At 41.4% G+C, this 21489-nt stretch overlaps 1 protein-coding gene across 3 annotated transcripts in view; it reads right to left on the bottom strand.

The window, feature by feature from the left end:
• The window catches only part of LOC140481625 (rho guanine nucleotide exchange factor 7-like), a 141276-nt gene that overhangs the window by 58961 nt on the left and 60826 nt on the right, over positions 1-21489 (bottom strand). For all 3 annotated transcript variants that reach the window (XM_072578112.1, XM_072578113.1, XM_072578114.1), the window contains one exon: positions 15255-15343. In XM_072578112.1, coding sequence (XP_072434213.1) covers positions 15255-15343 — 89 coding nt within the window. The remainder of the gene's footprint in view (positions 1-15254; positions 15344-21489) is intronic.

The raw sequence follows: 21489 nt of genomic DNA, 5'->3' as shown, positions 1-21489 counted from the left end.
TCGATATCCAACCAGATTGATTGTGGATCAGACAAGACCAAATCAGCTATGTAACTTAATAGGGAACTTAACTGATATTTCCTAAAATCTGGGAAGTCCAATCCCCCCTTGCCTGTGGAAGCTGTAGCTTCTTCAGTTTAATGAGGGGCCGTCTATGATTCCAGATAAAGGAACCCAGCCAGCCATATAATTTACGTAGAGCCATCCTCAGCAGCATCACCGGAAGACTTCAATTTTCTAAAGAAAAAGTTTCCACCCTACTGCGTTTTTGCTGATAAAGATATTATAAAACTGATGAATTTTTAAAATATTTTTCCCATTAGTAAACAACAAACAAGTGGCTCACTATAACCAGTATGGACCAGATGCATATCAAGCTTGTTTCTTCATTCAGTATGATCATGTTGGATCTTAGCTTCAATGCCACTTTCACACTAACTCCCCATGTTCCTTTGAATCCAAGACGCCAAATTAAGCTTATTTAGTCTTAGGTATAGGTAACTATACAGAGTCCACGACCTTCTGGGGTACACAATTCCAAAGATTAAGTGGGTGGCGATGGCCTAGTGGTATAATCGCTGGACTGTTAATCCAGAGATCTAGGTACCTGGGTTCGAAACCTGCAACAGTTGATGATGGAATTTAAATTCAATAAAACAAAAATCTGCAATTAAAAGGAATTCATAACCCTTTGAGGAAGACATTTCTCCTCATTATCCTGGGATAATTGTAAATTCCTCTGCCAGGAGAAACACCCTCAGGTCCTTCGAGAACCTTCTGTGTTTCAGTGAGATCACCTCTTACCTTTCTAAACCCCGGAGGTGATGGGTACAATTTACTCAGCTTCTCACCACAAGGAAACCTCCTTATGCTAAGGATCAAACTGGTGAGCCTTCACTGTACTGCATCCAATGCACATGCTTTGCTACCTATCTCAGGAATCAACAGCTTGCAATGTGTGCGCGTGTATTGCTTCTGGATTGAACATTGCTTGTTGTGGCCATAGAGGGAGCTTCATGATTGATGGTGCACACTACAGCTGATAAATATTGCTTGCCCAATGTTGACTGATTTTCTTTTTCCCTTTCTGTGGGCCTTTTTCTGCCATCTGGTCATTCCTTTCATCCTTTACTTTTCCCATGCCCTTCCTGACTGCACATCTCCAGAAGCCTTTCATTATTCCGAACCCCAGAGAATTTAGATCCAATTTAGTCCATGTCTCATAAAAAAGCAATCTTTCATTCTAGGGATAAATCTGTTGAACGTTCATTATACTGCCCCCAACAAATCATAAAAGTTTAGAAAGCGTAAGGTCACAGAAAAGCTAAAGAGTTAGCATTTCAGACACCTTTAAAGATGATAGCACAAATTAATAAAGCTACATAAAAGAAGCAGCTGCAACTTTTGGCATTATAAATAAAGACATTAGGTCAAAACGAACCTTTGCGGAAAAGCAGCTGAGCAACAAGGCAGGCAAATTGTGACCAGTATCAGCAGATCTGCCAGCAATATAAAAACTAACAAGAACCTGTATCTCAGGAGAGACGGATTAACAATTCCAGATGACACAAAGAGAAAATGCATGACCAGCTGGGAAAAGAAGTGGCGGTGACTAGGACTCAGTGGACAAATTAATAGCTCAGACAAGTGGCTGTCAGGTTAAAGTTGAGGTGATATATTTCAAGAGGGAGTACAGAGGAAATGTAAAACAGGAACACAAGAAATACGAGGAGGTTTCTTCCTTAGAAGGAAGTTAAAGCTATGGGAAAGGTGCAGAAGAGAAGTGAGAGTTTACAGATATAAAGGAAAACTTCAAAAAAAAAACTGCATCCCCTCTTCGAAACAGCAAGTGTAGATCTAGCACACATGAAGGCCCAACTGGGTCTTTATGAGAGTTACAAAACACGTTAAGTATAAATCCACCCTGGGTACCAGTATAAAGCCTGCCACAGAGAACACACAGCAGATCTTACATCCCCCTCTGGTTTTGTTTTAATCATGATTCTCTTGGCAGTCACAGACCTGAAACAGTAACCCTGCCTCTCACTCTTGCCAAAACTCCTGAGTATTTCCAATATTTCCTGTTTATTATTTTGGATCCATGGAGTGGAAACCACTCTACTAATTCCACATCATCAAACACAACTATACATGCATAAGCCTTGGCATGAAGAGTTGTGAGGTATTTGATCATACACAACACCAGGGCTATATCCCTCACCCCTGCTCCCCACCTTCATCTGTTCCTCATGCTCTCTTGCTGCAGTGGGATCCCACCCTATCTTTCTCAATCACCTTTCCCAGCAGTGGGTTGCTCACAAACCATGTTACAGATACTGAACGACATAAGACTGGAGTTCATTAACTCCATCTCATACTATCCTGACAGTTGTATGCTGCAATAATAATGGACAAGTGGGTGAAACACAGACTAAATCTCCAACATTTCTACAGTTTAGGTGAGGACCCCGCCCACCCCACCACCACCACCATCAAGGAGAGCTTTGGGGATGGTCCAAAGTCACCTGTTCCTCTCAAACAGGCTGCACTCAGTATGTCATGTCTCAAATTACTCATAGACTATGTCCCAAAATACAGGTGATGCAATCTGACAGATTATTTGTATTAGAATGAATTAATTCTTACCGTTTCTATTCACAAGAAGCCTGTTTCAAAAACTTACCCTTCATTGAAATATAAAATCGCATTCACATTTGAAAGAATCAATACATTAGCTCTGTCCACTTTAACTGCTCATTGTGCAATGAGATTGACTCATCAGGTCCTCAACAACTCTCCCTAACTCTCACTCGGTTGCTATATAGAAAATGGCAAGTACAGCCTTTGAGCCCTACCTAAATGAACACTGGTCTCAACTAACTGAGCTTGGTACAATTCTTCGTTACTGACCCCTCTTCAGCATGCACTGCAGCTCAATGAGACAGTTGGAAATTAGTTCATTAGAAAAAGCTGGCTGTCTCTTGAGGCCAGTATTTATTTGCAACGGAATGAGTGAAATCTGCGGCAGCTGATTTGGCATGGGTTGACACTGGCTTTTACTGCGGTTCCTTGGCTCTTGCATGTTGTACTGGGCCAGTTGCCTAATGCCTTGCAGCTCCACTAGTTAGGCTGTGCTGAGAAACAGCACCTGCTCCTGCATAGACCCATCAAACCCAGGCCACAACCACATACTTGGAAGCACATCAGCTGACGGAATAAACCTTGCAGACAATCAGGTCGCTGGCTTATTTGAAAGAAAATTAAGAATTGCATTTACACAGAATCATTCTTGATCTCAGTATATCCCAAAACAACTTCCAGCCAATGCATTACTTTTCACTGTTTCAACACAGCATGCACAAATTATTCCACCAAGTGTTAAATAATCTGACTCGAGGACATTGATTAATGGGTAAATATTGGTCACAAAACTGGGGTGAATTTCCCAATTCTGTTTTAAAACAGTGTTGTGGGAATTTTTCTATTTCGAGAAGGTAGACAAGGACAAAGGGCACATCGAACAGTTCAGCACTCTCAGTGTTGACCCGCCACTACTGATTTGGACAGCATAGCCTCCCTCAGCACTGACCTTTCAATATTACTGCAATCCCTCAGCACTGACCCTATGACTGTGCAGCATTCCCTTATCATTAATCTACCAACAGCACAGCACTCCTTCAGTAATGACGTCGATTTTCCTGCTCCTCGGATGCTGCCTCACCTACTGTGCTTTTCCAGCACCACACTGTCAACTCTAATCTCCAGCATCTGCAGTCCTCACTTTCACCCCTAACAGTGCAGCACTGTCTCAACACTGACACACTGACAGTGCTCCCTCAGTACTGACCCTCTGACAATACAGCATTCCCTCAAAACTGATTCTCTGACAATGCAGCATTCTCTCTGTATTGCCCTTCCAAAAGTGCAGCATTCCACTCCCTCACTACTGACCCTCCAACACTGCATTAACGTACACCTTAGTACTATACTTGAGGTGCCAGCCTCTATTTTGTGCTCAGGTTTCATAAGTGGATGCAGAACCCCATCCTCCTGACTTAGAAAATGAGCTTCATGTCCCTGATACTGCAAGGCAAAAGTGAGGACTACAGATGCTGGAAATCAAAGTCTAGATTAGAGTGGGGCTGGAAAAGCACAGCAGATCAGGCAGCATCTGAGGAGTAGAAAAGTCGACGTTTTGGGCAAAAGCCCTTCATCAGGAATCTGATGAATGAGTGCTGATGAAAGGCTTTTTCCCGAAAAGTCGATTTTTCTGTTCCACGGATGCTTCCTGACCTGCTGTGTTTTTCCAGCACCACTCTAATCTAGTCCCTGAATCTACAGTTGACACCCAGTGTTCTGACTGAGATTCACTGCAACACCCCTCATTATCCAGAAATTAAACAAATTGGATGATGGGGGTAAAATGAGCTACAAAGTCACAAATGCTCCTCTCTCTTGAAAGGGAATTTGCTTTCCCGGGCCTTCCCGAAAAGGGAACAACTCCAACAGGTCACTGACTCCTGCAGTCCGCTTGTGCTTCGAGGCAGGAGTCCAATTCTGTAGATGTAACTGAACCCCTGGAATGAAAATATCTCCAGGCCAAAGCTCCTCGGTAACCCTGCAACAAGAACCCCACACCTCAAGTGCTAAACCCCAATATCTGATCCCAAACCCCCATTCATCATTCGCTCTGTAAAACCCAGAGTAAACATCGATTCAGCTGAGCTGTCTTCTCAAATATATGTTTTCAGATACATGCATTTCTAACAAAGACAGCAGACTTTCTACCTAATTACCCAAACAAACTCCCTCTTTCCCCATCTTAAAAAGTAATATTCGTCTGGGCTAAGCCTGCTATACATTAGATATTGAGACACCAGCAACATTCTCTGCCAGTGCTGTATAGCTATCACCTGATTTCCTCGCTCTTTCTGCCTCATGCTCAGGCTGCTACAGGAACCCATGAAACATCACTGGCCTCGATTCAAACGCCTCAACATCAGGGCTATTACAGCCACACTGTGTGCGTCAGTGATCCACATCAAGGACACAGCATCCCAAAATCTGCAGATTCCCACAAAACGTCCAGCAGCTCAGCACCCTGCGGTTCCCTCGATCACACAGTCAGTACATATCTCGTAAAACCACACCACACTGTCTCAGAAACAGGGCCCAAGGTACAAAAAAAACAGCCTCGAACAGAATGGAACTGAATGACCTACATAAGAGATGAACCGTCACTAGCTGGCAGGCACAGAGTCACAATACAACCGCTCCAAATGTCCTCAAATCAACCCATAGGATTTTTAAAAGAAAAGTCAGACTCCAGCCACTACAATTATTGGGTGGAAAATCAGGAGGTGAATGTTAACCTCCCAGTGTTTGTACTCAGCACCTGCTCCCCTCGCACAGATCTCAACATTATAAAGTGTAACACTGCGATTAAATCACCAATCTCATGCTGCCGACAGTAAGCCATGCTCACAGAACCACAGGCTGGAAGAGACCATTCATCCCACTCTCTCAGTAAGTTAGATCATGACTGACCTGTATCTGAACACTACACAGTGCGCTGGCTTTGTAACCCTTGGCTAGCTAAGATCCCAGTTTTTAAATTACTGAGTGACACCCAATGTCAGCAGCTATTACAGGGAGGGATCTGGAAATTTAGGGAACAAAAGCCTCAGATCTTTCTATGAGTGTTTCCTGACACCAACCAGTCTGGATTTATGTTTAAATTTCAGTCTCTGGATTCCCCCAGCTTAAAAGGTAAGATTTTCTCTTTTCTATTCTATAAAATGCTTTGGAACATCCTAAGTCTGTGAAATATGCAATAACTTTTTTCACTATTTTAAACATAAAAATTTCCAGTTTAGATTTCCATTTAACCTTCAATATTCAAAAGAACATCAGGTAAAGTTACACAGCCTTAGGGGATGGGATACAATTTACAGAAAGGCATAGGATGAGATACAATGGTCTATTTTTGCTTTGGGATTGGGGGGTAGGGGGAACTGGTTGTATTGAGAGTCATGCCAGACCACCTGAGAGTGGAGGACAGTGCCACTTCTGAGATCGCTGGACAGAAAGCCTGCTTGGGGAGTCTGGCACCATATTCAAAGTTTACAAATAAAGATGAAAACATAAAATTTTCACAATGCTCTCATCCTCTTATCATCCATGCTCCCATACACCCTGTCTTGCACACTCCTAGTGACCTAGATGAGCCCATGTGCAGGGAGTGTCACCAGGTGTACAAGCTTTAACTCTGGGTTTCAGAGCTTGAGCAGTGGCCAGAGTCACTGATGTGCATCTGTGAGGCAGCAAACCACAGGCGCAGCACATTCGTGGAGGTGGTTACACCACAGGTAGGCAGACTGGGAATGTGTGACCGCCAGGCTGTCCAAGCAAATAGTGCAGGAACCCCAGAGGTTCCATGCATGAACTGGCTCTCCGTTCTGAATATCGATGAGAGCGATTGATCCTTATGTAAGCCTGTGCCACAATGGGTGGCCCAGGTGTGCACTAGGGGAGGAAGCAAAGTGGAAGGACAGCACTGATAGAAGATTCTTCAGTTAGGGGAACAGATGGGTGGTTCTGCAGGTGTAAATATGTCTCCAGGATAGTTTGTTGCCTCCCTGGTGCGAGACAAGGATGTTGTAGACCTCTGAGGAAGAAGAAACAACCAAAGGTCATGGTCCATATTGGTACTACTTACATGGATGGAAAGGGGTATGTGGTCCTATGCACAGAATTTAGGGAGCTAGGTAGAAATTAGCAAGTAGGACCTCTAAAGTAGTAAAGATTACTCCCAGTGCCACATGCAAGTGAGTACAGAAATGGGAAAATAAGGTAGTTGAATGCATGGCTGGCAAGGTTGTACAGGAGGGAGGGCTTTAAATTTCTGGGACATCGGGTCTGGTTTTTGGGAGATGGCAGCTGCACAATCCTGATGGATTGCATCTGAACAGAGTCAAGAATAAGTTCCTTGAGAGCCATTTTTGCTTGTAGTGTCAAGGAGGGTTAAACTAACGCAGCAAGTTTGTGGAAACCAGAAGAGAATACCAGAAATAAATAAGAAGGTGCATGAAACGCAGCAAGTGGCAGACAATACTAAAATGGTCAATAAGAAGTTAACACTTGAACGAGGAGTGAAGGAGAAAGTAGCGAATTCTAAATCAGGGTCACACTGTGTGGAAGTGAATGCACAGAATATAATTAGTAAGGTTGGCGAGTTACAGATTGTTATATGAGATCATCATGCTGAGGTGATAGCAGATATCTGGCTAAAAGAATGACAGGTATGAGTGTCTTGTTGTTGGCTATTTGGTGTTCTGAAAAGATCGAAAGAAACAAGAGGTGAGGTTTTTGGTTATGGGCAGCATCCAATGAGAAAGGAGGCCTAGCAATGTGCAGCTTTTGAGACTGGGGGAGGCACAATGATGACTGTATCATAGGGTTTAGAATGATTGTGTAAATGGTCAATACAGTATATGAATAATCAACCAGCGCAGAATCAACTCTTTTTTTAATTCATTCATGGGAAGAGGGAATCTCTAGCTAGGCCAGCATTTATTGCCCATCTTTAATTGCCCAGAGGGCAGTTAAGATTCACCACATTCCTGTGGGTCTGGAGTCACATGTAGGTTAGACTAGGTGAGGATGACAGATTTCCTTCCTTAAAAGGGCATTAGTGAACCATATAAGTTTTTTTCAACAATCAACAATGGCTTCATTGTCATCATTAGACCCTCAATTCTAGATGCTTTATCAAATTCAAATTCCGTCATCTGCCATGATGGGATTCAAACCTGGGTCCCCAGATATTAGTTGAGTTTCTGGATTAATAGACGAGCAATAATACCACTGTCATTGCCCCTTTAATGGGGCAAGAACAAAACAGAGGGTAATAGCTTAGAACCAAATCTTGGTAGGAAAAGAATTAGCTAACAAATGGACATCAAACAGGAGATGACTCAGGTGTGGTCCAAGTACATTGAAGATAAAACAGGTGAGAACAAAGATGAGTGCAGAAGATTCAGAAGGGAGGTAAATATGATAAGGAAACAAATATGACGTGTGAAGAGAGATTGCTGAAAAAGACTGGCAGCTATCATAAAAAGAGATCTCAAATTCTTCAACAAGCCCATTAATAGTAAAAAGCATGGCAAAAGGAGGAGAAAAGTTGATTAGAAACTAAAAAGATGATTTTCAATTGGAGGCAAAAGCCATGGCTGTGGTGTTAAATGAATATTCTGTATCTGTTTTTATCCATGAGTCAGATCCTGCCCAATCCTGGTGACAGAGCAGGAAGGTCAGTCGCTATCTTTAAGGTTGATAAGAAGGAAAGGTTAGGTAAGATATTGATACGTAAAGTTGATATGGGCATGATAAGATGTATTCAAGGATGGTAAAGGAAGTGAGAGTGAAAGTTACAGAGGCAGTGGCAAATCTCCTGGATTATTCCCTGAATTTGGAGCATGGTGCCAGAGGATTATAGAATTGCAAACATGATTCAGAAAGATGGTAAAGACTGGCCCAGCAATTACAGACCAGCTATTTTAACCTCACTGGTGGAGAAACTTCTAGAAATAATTATTTGGGATAAAATTAACAGTCACATGGAATAATTCAATTTAGAAGAGGCAGCATGGATTTATTAAGGGAAAATTGTACCTAGTTAATTTGCTGGATTTTTTGAAGAGGTAACAAAGAGGATTGATGAATGGAAGTGTTGATGCGGTACACACGGACTTTCAAAACACGCTCGATACAGTGTCATACAACAGACGTGTGAGGAAAGGTATGAGTCATGGATTCTTTTCACAAAAACGTGATTGAGTTTAATTTCAGTACCAGCCATATAGACATTTAAAAAATACTGAATTCTATGGCCGAACACTATCCACTGAATGCAATGCTCCCATAATTTAGTCTGATGTAAATCCAATAAGTGATTTTTGTCTAGCTGTGGAAGCAGAAAGTAACTAGGTCAATCACACACAGCATGCTGTCACTCTGAAAGCTATTCAGGAGCATGGGTTCAGGATGTTGGGGACTGCTGGTTGGTGCAGGGGCATGGGGAATCACAACTCTCATTTGCCTGATGAGACAGCTGGTCATTTTTCTTGTCCATCTGATTCCATTGTCTGTGTGTCCACAGACACTAGCAATACTAAAACGCTGCTGAATACCCACTTGGGCAGTAAAGTGAACAGGGTAATTCAAATAGACTATGAAAGCAATCGCTAGACAAAACAAAAGTTGTTAATGCATGGTGCATATTGCACTCAAACATTAGATATTGAACTCAGTGAATGATGTTCTCTAATGAATCCAGCATATTGGTGCTGTAAGTGGTGATATATAAACTTTTTCCTGTACTCATTTGAGGACATGTGCCAATAAAGTTAATTCAATTCAATTTAACTCATACTTTCAATTTTTTTATGGCTGGGACTGACACATGGAGCATGGGAAAGTCACATCCCGTGGTCAATGATGTGAACACTGTACTGATATATAATTCAGTTCTCCCAAGGCCGGGACAGAACAGAATATCTACTGGCCAGAAAATCTCTCTGTTCATTGACATCTCCATTTAAATGTACAAGCGCCAACAGCAAACATTCCAATGTTGAACTGGAGGCAGGATCCTATGTGGAAAATCCTCTTTTCTCAGCAGTTGGGGAATCAGAATGCTAAAAGTTTATATCACTATAATGGCTGGGGTGAGAACAGCAATTAGGGCAGTTCCATCTCCTTCCACAGTCACAAGCAGGAGAGATTGCAATTTCATAAACCTAAAAAATTATCCAAGCAAACCTGATTTGTTTAGTTTCTGAATAGCAAAAGCAGAACACACTTGCTTGAAAGTAATTACCTCCTCCAACCTTTATGACCTTTCAGATATGATCTTCCATTTGTGGCATCAAACTCAATCCTGATGTAAATCCCTCCACTAATTCTATACCTCCAGCTGCCTGGGCCTAAAGCTTAATAAATATCCTCAGTTCTTTCTCCTCCTTTAGGATTATCCTCAAATCTACCCCTTAAGCTCTTTTGGCCATCTGTCTATTATTCTCTCATATGGTTTAGTGTCAAATTTTGTTTCTTAACACTTTTCTTATGCATCTCGGGATGTTTTGTCCCATTAAGGAGAACAGAAAAAATGCAATGTTTTTGTTGCATCTATTTCATTTCATTGGCAAGGGAAGTTTTCTGATTACATCTGGCTGAAGCCCATTTTAACTTTACAATATGTATTTAATGTACATAACCACTTCCATGAAAAGCATTTTAAAACCATAAACTCACACAGCGCATAAGAGGGCCTTTGGCCCATAGAGTCTGCACTAACAAAAACAACCAAATCTACACTAGTCCCACTTTCCAGCACTTGGCCCATAGCCTTGAATGTCATATCATTCAAGTGTTTTCTTTTAAAAGTTGTGAGATTTTCCACTTAACTACTCTCCCAGACAGTGCATTCTGGGTTCACACCACCCTTTGGGTGAAAAAGGTTTTCCTGAAATTCCCTTTAAACCTCCTATCTCTCACCTTAAAATCGTGCTCCCTTGTTAATAGTCCTTCAGCTAAGAGGAACAGCTGCTTTCTATTCACCTTCTCTGTGCCACTTATAACCTTAGTTTGGTCCCCCCTCAGCTCCAAAAGAAATAACCTGAGCTTATCCAATCACCCGTCATAGCTAAACTGCTCCATTCCAGACAATATCCTGGGGAACACCCTCAGTGGGCGGCACGGTGGCACAGTGGTTAGCACTGCTGTCTCATAGCGCCTGAGACCCGGGTTCAATTCCCGCCTCAGGCGACTGACTGTGTGGAGTTTGCACGTTCTCCCCATGTCTTTGTGGGTTTCCTCCGGGTGCTCCGGTTTCCTCCCACTGTCCAAAGATGTGCAGGTCAGGTGAATTGGCCATGCTCAATTGCCCGTAGTGTTAGGGGTAAATGTAGGGGTATGGGTGGTTGCGCTTCGGCGGGTCGGTGTGGACTTGTTGAGCTGAAGGGCCTGTTTCCACCCTGTAATGTAATCTAATCTAAAACATCTATTGCATATCCTCTAGTGCAAACACATCCTCCTTATAATGAGATGCCCAGAACTGTAAACAGTACTCCAGCTATGGACTAACCAAAGTTTTGTATGGTTCCAACATAACGTCCCCGCTCTTACAATCTATACCACAGCTGACAAAAGCAGATGTCCCATTTGCTGAACTATTTCATTAACCTGTCCTGCTGCCTTCAGGAATCTGTGAACAAGCACTTCAAAATTCCTCTGAGCTTCCTGGTGTCCTGCCAATTGTTGAATACTCCCTTGTTTTGTTATTTCTTTCAAAGTGCATTGCTTCGCACTTATTAGAATTAAACTCCATCGGCCTCTAATCTGCCCATTTGACCATTCAACCTATATTCTCCTGTAACCTAAAGACCTTCTTCCTCACTGTCAACCATCCAAGCCAATATCAGTGTCTTCTGCAAGGTTACTTATCCTTCCCCCATTTCTCTACATTGTTTTAGTGTATATCTATGTGCTCAAACTGTGCTTCCTTCATAGTCATGGATGTGAACATTGCTGTTGAGGCCAACATTTATGGTCCATGCTGAATTGCATCTGAGAAAATAATGGTGAGAATCATGTTGAACTGCTGCAGTCCCTTTGTTATAGGCTGCTAGGGAGCGGGTTCCAGGTCATTAACTCAGCCACATTCAGAGAATGGCGACACATTACCAACTTAGGATAATTTTTGGCTTGGAGAAGAATTTGCAAATGCTGCCCAGCCATTCGCTGCTCTTGACCTTGTGGGTGGTAAAGATTGCCACTTTGAAAGTTGCTGCTGAAGGAGCCTTGGCAAGTCACTGCAGTTCACCTTGTGGATTGTACACTCTGATGCCACTGTGCATCAGTGGTGGACAGAGTGAATGCTGATAGTTGTAAATGGAGTGCTGAACAAGTTCACTGGTTTGTCATGGACAGTGTTGAATTTCTGGAGCACTATTGGAGCAACTCTCATCTAAGTTTGGGGAAAGGTAAGCGATGGTTAAAGGAGATGTTGCTACAGCGTGACCTGTATTGAGGATGGAATATCAAAGATATTCATCATTTTAAAATGCTCAACGATAAGGAAATTGAGCTGGGGTGGCACTCTTCATAAAGGATGAAATCAGTAAATTAATGAGAGATGATCTTAAATCAAAGGATCAAGATGTAGAATCAGGTGGGGTGAAGTCAAGAAACAGTAAGGGCTAGTAAACATGAGTTGTTGCTTATTATTGACCACCAAACAATCTTCGTAATGTTGAGCACAGTACAAATCAGGAAATAAAATTGCATATCATACAGTAGCAATGGATGACTTTCATTTGTATACAGACTGGGTAAACCTAATTTGGTCTAATGCTGTGATGATACATTTCCAGAATGCTTGAAGGATGGGTTTTTGGAGCAATACATTTAAAAATCAACTCAGAATTGGGCCTTTAGATTTAGTGTAATGTAATGAGAAAGGGTTAATTAATAACCTTGTTGCAAAGGAGCATTTGTGAAATAGTGAACATAATATGACAAAATTTCACATTCAATTTGAATGTGGTATCACTCATTCTGGAACTGGAGTTTTAAATCAGATCAAAGGAAATTATGTAAGTATGGAAGGGTAAGTTGGCTATGGTGGATTGGGAAATATACTGAAGGATTTGATGGTGGATAGGCAAAGGCAAATATTTAAAGAAACATCACATAGTCTGCAACAAATGCATATTCCCCTAAGGCACACTTACCCAATGAAAAAGGTAGAATACATCTCTGGCCAAAGATACCAATATATACATTACATCAAAGGCGGTGGCTTAAAAGAATACCAAACAAAGCAGCAAGTCTGAAGGTTGGGAGCAATTTAGAATTCAGCAAAAGATAACCAAGAAACAAACAAAAAAAGAGAATATAAATTTTGTGACAAAAATATGAAAGGACTGTAAAATCACCTTTTGGTATATGAAAACGAAAAGATTAGCTAAAACAAGGGTAACCTCATTATAGACAGAATCAGGCAAATTTATAGTAGAGATGGGAAAATGGCAGAAAAACTAAACAAATTAATTTTATCTGACTTCATGGAGGAAATGTGAAAAATCTCCCAGAAGCACTTGCAACACAAGGAATTTGTGAAACTGAAGACTAAAAGAAATTAGAATTAGTAGAAGTAGCATTTGAAAAATTACTGGTTTGCAGATTGATAAATCCCCTGGATAAGATGAGAAACATCTCAGAGTGTTGAAATAGGTGGCCATAGGGATAGTGATTGCATTTGTTTATCTTTCAGAATTCTACAAAACTATTTAAGAAAGGAGGGAAAATGGAGAACTACAGAGGCATTAGTGCAACATCTGTAGCAAGAAAAATGTTAAAATTTATTATAAAGATGTGATAGTGGACATTTATAAAATCATGGCAGAATTGGACATTGTCAATATGGATTTATGAAAAGAAAGTCTTTTGTAATAAATCTGTTGGGAGTTTCTGAAGATGTAACTTGTAGTATTGGTAAAAAGGAACCAGTAGATGTGTTGTATTTCGATTTCCATACAACGTTTAATGAAGACCCACACAAGAGATTAGTGAACAGAATTGGAGAACATGGAATTGGGGGTAATGTACTATTACAGATTGCAAATAAGTTAAGAGAAAGCGGTGAGAAGGAATAAATGGGTCACTCTTAGGATGGCAGGCTGCTACTTGTGCAATACAGCAAGGATCAGTGTTAATTAGAAGTATTTTTTAATCAATCAATCTGTTCAGACATTTTATGATCTCTTTCCAGGCAGGTGGGACCTGGACCTTCTGGCCCAGAGGTAGGGACATTACAATTATGATGCGAGGATGAGCGCAAGGATCATAGCTGGTCACAATCTATACATATGATTTGGATGTGGACGAAATGTAATATTTCCAAATTTCATAATTACACAAAATTAGGTGAGAATGTCAGTTGTGAGGAAGAAGCAAGCAGATTTTAAGCAGACTTGCACTGGTTAAGTCAAGAGAGGAGGACATGACCTTCACTGTGAAGAGTTTGTGCAGAGAAATAAAGATGGCTTCTTGCAATTGTGACTGTATTGACTTTATTGACACTGTAACTATGGTATTGCATTCAGTTTTGGTCACCTTATGTGAAGAAGGATACATTTGTCAAAAAAGTGATGCAACAGAAGTTCATGCGACTAATCCCTGGATGGAAGAACTATCTTATGAGGAGAGAATGAAGAATGTGAGCCTGTACACACTAGAGTTTCAACACTGAGGGGGTGATCTCATTGAAATTTACAAAAGTCTTAAACGGCACAACGGAGTGGATATTTCCCCAGGTTGGTGAGTCTAAAACAAAGGGACACAGTCTCAAAATAAGGTCTAGGGTATTTTAGACTGAGAGGAGAAGGCATTTCTGCATCCAGAGGGTGCTGAATCTTTGGGATTCCCAACTAAATGAAAATTTAATCAATGATCATGCTCTAAACAGAAACTGATAAATGCCTGGATACCAGCAACATCAATTGGAGATGCCGGTGTTGGACTGGGGTGAACAAAGTTAAAAATCTGGTTAACCTGGTTTTGCGTGATTTTTAACCAATATCAATGTATATGGAGAAAGCACATGAAGTTGACGTTGAGGTAGGTGATTACCCATGATCTAACTTAATGGCAGCACAGACCTGGATGGGCAGAATGTTACTTTTCTGTTCCCATGTTGATCTGAGTATTCCCTCACACTTCTAACTTGTGGTTTGAGGCTGTGGACAGGTTTCAGGAAGTTAAGAGGCAAGTTAATCCCAGCAGAATTCCTCGCTACCAAATTGATATTGCAGGTTTTTTTTAAATGAAGTAGTTCATATTTTCCATAAACTGCATTCCTTAATAGACTTTGCCAACACTCATGAGTACAATTCTTCCCCATCAATAATCATCACAACTGCTCATGGTCTTTTTAAAACAATATCACAAAAAGAACATTGAGTAACTTTTATCAATGATTTCATGATGAGAGACTTTGTTTTGATGACTCTACTAATGGGTAGTCATATTTTCCCAGAGAAACTGATATTCAGGGATGCAAAATACACAGGAGCTTCAAAAATGGCCCTTCACTCTGGGAGTTTTGTTAAAATGTCTTCAAATTAATAGATTTCAGCAGCAAGTCCTTCATCAAATCTCACTGAAGACAAACAGGATGTGTCACTCACCACGTTGTAGTAGCTTTTGCTAATTGGAGGAGTTTCAAATCCTTTTGGAGAACTTTTCAGAGTTGCTGACTTTGGTGAGACTGGCTTCTCTGTGGAATGAATCAGTTGTCAAAGTTTTTAACCAACAAACATCATAATGTTTAGCTCACAGCACAAATTGTCATCTGAAACCCGGCCAATCCATGTCTCAATTAAACAGAAATGTCATTCATTTTCCTTAAAATTAAAACAAAAACACAGCAAGCTCCCACAAACAGAAGGGGAGGGTGCGGCAGAAGGACAAATGTGGGTTAGAATAGAAGAAGGATGGAGAGAATCTACAAGACCTCTCAAGGCAACTGTACCACTCACAACTCTAATAATGAAGATGCCCAAAGAGTCATGAGCGAGAAAATGGAGCCCCACTCAAGTTCTTGTTTTTCCTTTTTACAAGCAACCAACTTTACTGCTCACCTCTACACTGTCTCTTTAAAAACACCAGTGACCGGACCTAAAGTCAGCAACTTAGCTGGTTCCAGAGGACATGATATCTCCTAAGTGTTATCTCAACTGTGTGATTTGGTAACATAACACATTATATGTGCCTGGCTTATTTTTGCATCTATTGACAAACTGAACAGCCGCTCTTTGCTTTACACTTTTAGATCTGGATCAACCATCGAGTCATAGAGATGTATAGTATGGAAACAGTTCCTTTAGTCCAACTCTTCTATGTTGACCAGATATCCTAAATAAGTCTAAGACCCATTTGCTAGCATTTGGCCCGTATCCCTCTAAACCCTTCCTATTCATATACCAATCCAGATGCCTTTTAAATGTTGTAATTGTACCAGCCTCCATCACTTCCTCTGGCAGCTCATTCCATACATGCACCACCCTCTGAGATACTTGAAATCAAACAGCAGAGACAGTCCGTTGTGAAGATTTATTGCTGGATCAGACAGCAGTGCAGGTTTATTTTTCAATTTGATACACTTCCCATGTGGTCACTGCCTTTGACTCTCTTCCTTCTTTTTAAAGTGTCATTGTTTTAATTTTGTTTTTCTCCAAAGTTCCAAAACAATGCAATAGCTTATAAAATAGCAATTACTGCTTCTGGAATTCAAGGAAATCAGCTCCAACACTGAAAACACCTTTAAAAAAAGAGCAGCTCTTAGAGCCACAATATTTTCCCATCCTCCATCTTGAATTGCCCAGAATCCTTCACAAGTTTCATAATAGTGGATGTGGAGGTGCAGCTGATTCTGACTGACAGTATTTTCTGGTGAAAATCCTGTGGTAAGATCATCATTCAAGCCACCAGACTCAGAAGCCTATGAAATAGTAACCTGAAATTTAAGGTCAGACCTGTTCACAGGTCATCAGTGACAACATCTTTGTCCAGGCCAGACTGTACTGCTTTCTGAATGTATGAGGATTACTCTATGCAGCAGCTTCGCATTGATATTCATGACAGTGTCCAGTTAAATCCTTTTTTATAACAGAGGCACTACTGGCAATAAGTGATGGCTTGGCCCATTTCTAACTGCCCTGGTGAAGATGGTACTGATGTTCACCTGGTTCAGGTACCCCAGCAACAGTGCTGCTAAGAAGCAGGTTCTCAGATTTAGACTTCATAATTGAAAATGTCCAACATAGTAAACTGCAATTGTAATCTCAGTTTCAGTGCATTGAATTATGAGTTGCAAAGAACAGGGATTGCAAGGTTGCTGCACTGTCAGAGGTGCCATCTTTGACACTTGGAAAGATTAGGTGACTGGGCAAGAAGCTTGGTATGTGCAGTGCAACAGGTGGAAATGAAAGGCTGTGCACTTTGGACCTGATAATGAGAACTCAGTCATTGAGTCATAGAAATGTACAGCACAGAAAGAGACCTTTCAGTCCAACTCATCAATGCCTACCAGATATCCCAACCTAATCCAGCTCCTCTTGCCAGCACCTGGCCTATATCCCTCCAAACGCTTCCTATTCATATACCCATCCAGATGTCTTTTAAATGTTGTAATTGTACCAGCCTCCACCACTTCCTCTGGCACCTCATTCCTCCACCTTGAGAGTGGGTTTACAATCTATGGATGAGCAATCACTTAAAGCACAAAATATAATTTAAAATGCCTTTGAATGATCACAATGGGGCTAGAATACAAAAGAGTACAAGTTATATTAAGTTACCCAAACTTTAGGTAGGGAGGAACCCTATCTGGAGTAACGACATTCAGTTGTGGGAAACACATCTCAAGAAGGCCTTGCATTTGATATAGCAGTTTCACCATAATGACACTGAGGATCAAAGTGTTGAATTATGACACCAGAGGTATTCTGAAAGGCATCTGATGTGGCGCAACACAGAAAGTTATTGCACAAGGTAGGAGCTCACAGTATTGGCAGTGATGTATCAGCATAGGTTGAGTATGAGTTAACATGAAGAAAGAGAGTTAGGGGAGTAACAATCATGTGGTATTATCGCTATTAAGCCAGAATCCCAATTAATGTCTGGAGGTCTGGGTTCGAATCCTTCCACAGCAGATGGGAAAATTTGAATTTAATAAAAAGAATTGTCTGGAATTAAAAATCTACGGATAATCATGAAACCATTGTTGATAGTCGAAAAAAACCCAGAGTAAGTGAGGACTGCAGATGCTGGAGATCAAAGTCAAGAGTGTGTTGCTGGAAAAGCACAGCCGGTCAGGCAGCATCTGAGGAGCAGAAGAATCAACGTTTCGGGCATCAGCCCTTCATCAGGAATTGAAAAAAATCCACCTGGTGCACTAACGTCCTTCACTGAAGGAAATCTACTATCCTCAGCCACGCGGCTCCAGTCTCTCATCTGGCCTCTGAAATGGCCTAGCAAGCCACACAGCTACAGCATTATTATAAAGCTATAAAACAGGAATACATGTGTGCCAATCATCATAAGCAGCAAATGACAGACAGAGCTAAGTGATCCCACAACTAACAGATCAGATCTAAGCATCTGAATGATGATAGTCAATTAAACAACTCACTGGAGGATGGGGGTGTACAAACATCCCCATCCCCAATGATGAAAAAGCCCAGCACATCAGTGAAAAAGATAAGGCTGAAGCATTTGCAACAATCTTCAGCCAGAAGTGCTGAGTGGATGATCCATCACAGGTTCCTCCAGTGCTCCCCAGCATCACAGATAACAATCTTCAGCTAATTCAATACACTCCACATGATACCAAGAAATGGTTTCCAGCACTTGATATTGCAAAGGCTACGGGCTATGACAACATTCCAGCAATTGTACTGAAGACTTGTGCTCCATGACTGCTGCTCCCCTAGCCAAACTCTTCCAGTACAGCTACAACACTGGTATGTAAATGACAATGTAGAAAATTGCCCAGGTAAGACCTGTGCATAAACACAGGACAAATCCAAACTGGTCAGTTACTCCCCCATCCATGTACTCTCGATCATCAGTAAAGTGATGGAAGATGTCATCAACAGTGCTATCAAGCAGCACCTGCTTAGCAATAACCTGCTTAGTGACACCCAGTTTGGGTTCTGCCAGGGCCATTCAGCTCCTGATCTCATTACAACCTTGATGCAAGCATGCACAAAAGAGCTGAATCCCAGAGTTGAGGTACGAGAGACAGTGCTTGACATCGAGGCCACATTCAAATGAACATGGAATGAAGGAACCCTAGTAAATGGAATCAACTGGCGTTAGGACAACTCTCCACTGGTTAGAGTCATATCTAGTACATTAGATGAATGTGGTTGTTGGAGGTCAGTCATCTCAGCTCCAGAATGTCTCTGGAGTTCCTCAAGGTAGTGTCCTAGGCCCAACCACCTTCAGCTGCTTCATCAATGACCTACCTCCATCATATGGAAAGAAGTGAAGGTACTCGCCAATGATCGTAAAATGTTCACCACCATTTGCAACTCCTCAGTTATTGAAGAAGTCTACGTTCAAATTCAACAAGATCTGGACAATGTCCAGGCTTCAGCTGACAACCGGCAAGTAACAGTCACACCACACAAATGTGAGGCAATGATCATCTCCACTAAGAGACAATCTAACCAATACCCCTTGACATTCAATGGTGTTGCCATCACATCCTGGAGGTTACCATTGACCAGAAACTCAACTGGACTCGCCACATATACATGGTGGCTGCAAGAGCAGGTCAGAGGTTAGGATTACTGCACGAGTAACTCGCATCCTGACTCCCCAAAGCCTGCCCACATTCTACAAGCCACAAGTCAAGAGTGTGATAGAATACTCCCCACTTGCCTGGATGGGTGCAACTTCAACAACACTCAAGAAACTTCAACACTCAGGATAAAGTAACCCACTTGACTGGCACCACATCTGCAAGTATCCACATCCTCTACCACCAATGCTCAGTAGCAGCAGTGCGTACTATCTACAAGATGTACTGCACAACTTCACCAAAGATCCTTAGACAGTACCTTCCAAACCCACACCACTTCCACCTAGAAGAACAGGGGGAACAGATACATGGAAACAACACCACCACCTGCAAGGTCCCCATTGTCACCTTTCCGTCACTGTTGCTGGGTCAAAATCCTGGCATTCCCTCCCTAACAACATTGTGGATCAACCTCAAGCATGTGGACTGCAACAGTTCAAGAAGGCAGCTCATCACCACCTTCTCAAGGGATGAGCAATTAACATTGGCCAGCTCACGATGCCCAACGCGTGATGTCATGTGAATAACAAGAAAGATTAATGAGTCATTTTCAGTTTGGAAAGACATAACAAGTGGAGTTCCACAAAACTCAGTCTTTAGGTCCTCGATTATGTACTATCTATATTAATAACTTGGAGGAGGATGCAGATAATCGTGTATACAAATTTGTTGACAATACAAAAAAAAGTGGTGGGGATGTTGTGATGAGAACAGAAGGAATCTGAAAAGGAATATTGATAGTTTGAGTAAGTGGGCAAAAATTTGGCAAATGGAGTTTAATTTAGGAAAGTGTGAGGTCATGCACTTTGGCAAGAAGAATCAAAAGGTAGACTATTATGTAAATGGATAAAGACTTCACAGAGTCTTTAATGTTTTTGTGCTTGAAACACTAACACTAGCTTGAAGGTGAAACAGGAAAACAAGAAGTTAATGGAATTTTCGTCTTTATTGCTAGGGCTTGGAATTTAAAAAACAGCATAGTCATGTTACACTGTACAGTGCGTTGGTGAGGCTGCACCCTGTACCCAGTTTTTGTAGTGATCATTACAAGGTTAGTCAGGTGGATCTCATAAAATGAGTTCCCTGATTGGGGCTGTTAACTTGGTCCAATCAGGGAACCCTGGCTGACAGATAAGATCAGGAGTGTCAGACATCCTGTTCAAATGGACCTGGCTCTGAGGAAGCTGCATCAGTGCCAAGGACTCTTGGCAAACAAAGGATGATTTAGTGACCAGATACTTCAGCTTTCCTCTTTATATTTAAGAATGAATACACTGTAATTTCAAGAGATTCACTTGGCTGATTCCTGGAATGTATTAAGAACAGCTAAACATGCAAGACCTCTAATTCATTCCAGTTTAGAGGAATTATATTGGAGCATACAAGATAATAAGGGGCTTGAGAGGGTAAATGTCGAGAAGATGTTTCTACTAGTGGGATAATCTTGAACAAGGGACCATGGTTACAGAATAGGGAGGCAAAATAAATTCTTCGCTCAGTAGGTAGTGAAATGTCTGGAATTTTCTACCTCAGAGAGTTGTGGAAGTTATATCACCGACAGGACGTAGACAGAATCTTTGAAATAGTGAGAAGTTAAGGCCTCAGGCAGATGGTGCAGAAGGGTGGGGCAGGCTTGAGGAGCTGAATGGCCTACTCCTGCTCTGATTTCATATGTTCTTTCAACAAGTTGCATCAATAAAGTTTGCATTCCCTTGAGTTTAGAAGATTAAGGTATGATCTAATTGGGCTATTTAAAATAATTAAAGGATTTGATAAAGTTGATGGGAATTCAAAGTGGAACAGTTTGTGTTGCTAACTTAATCCCCCAAAACTGAGTCAGAAGTACTTGTGATGGCACACAGAAGCAGTACAGTACAGAGGAGTAAGGTGATGCATTTCATGATCTGAGGAAGTCCCAAAATGTTTTATAGAATGAAGTACTTTTCGAAGTGCAATCAGTATTGTAAAGCAGGAAATGCAGCAGTCAATTTGTACTCAGAAAGCTCCCACAATGGAAAAGAAAAATAAATACTGGCTCAGGGTAATTTGCCCTG

The sequence above is a fragment of the Chiloscyllium punctatum genome, chromosome 9 (genome assembly GCF_047496795.1).
Source record: "Chiloscyllium punctatum isolate Juve2018m chromosome 9, sChiPun1.3, whole genome shotgun sequence".
In the NCBI taxonomy this organism is placed as follows: Eukaryota; Metazoa; Chordata; class Chondrichthyes; order Orectolobiformes; family Hemiscylliidae; genus Chiloscyllium; species Chiloscyllium punctatum.
The sequence above is the reverse complement of the archived record's forward strand: the minus strand, read 5'-3'. Positions and strand labels throughout refer to the sequence as shown.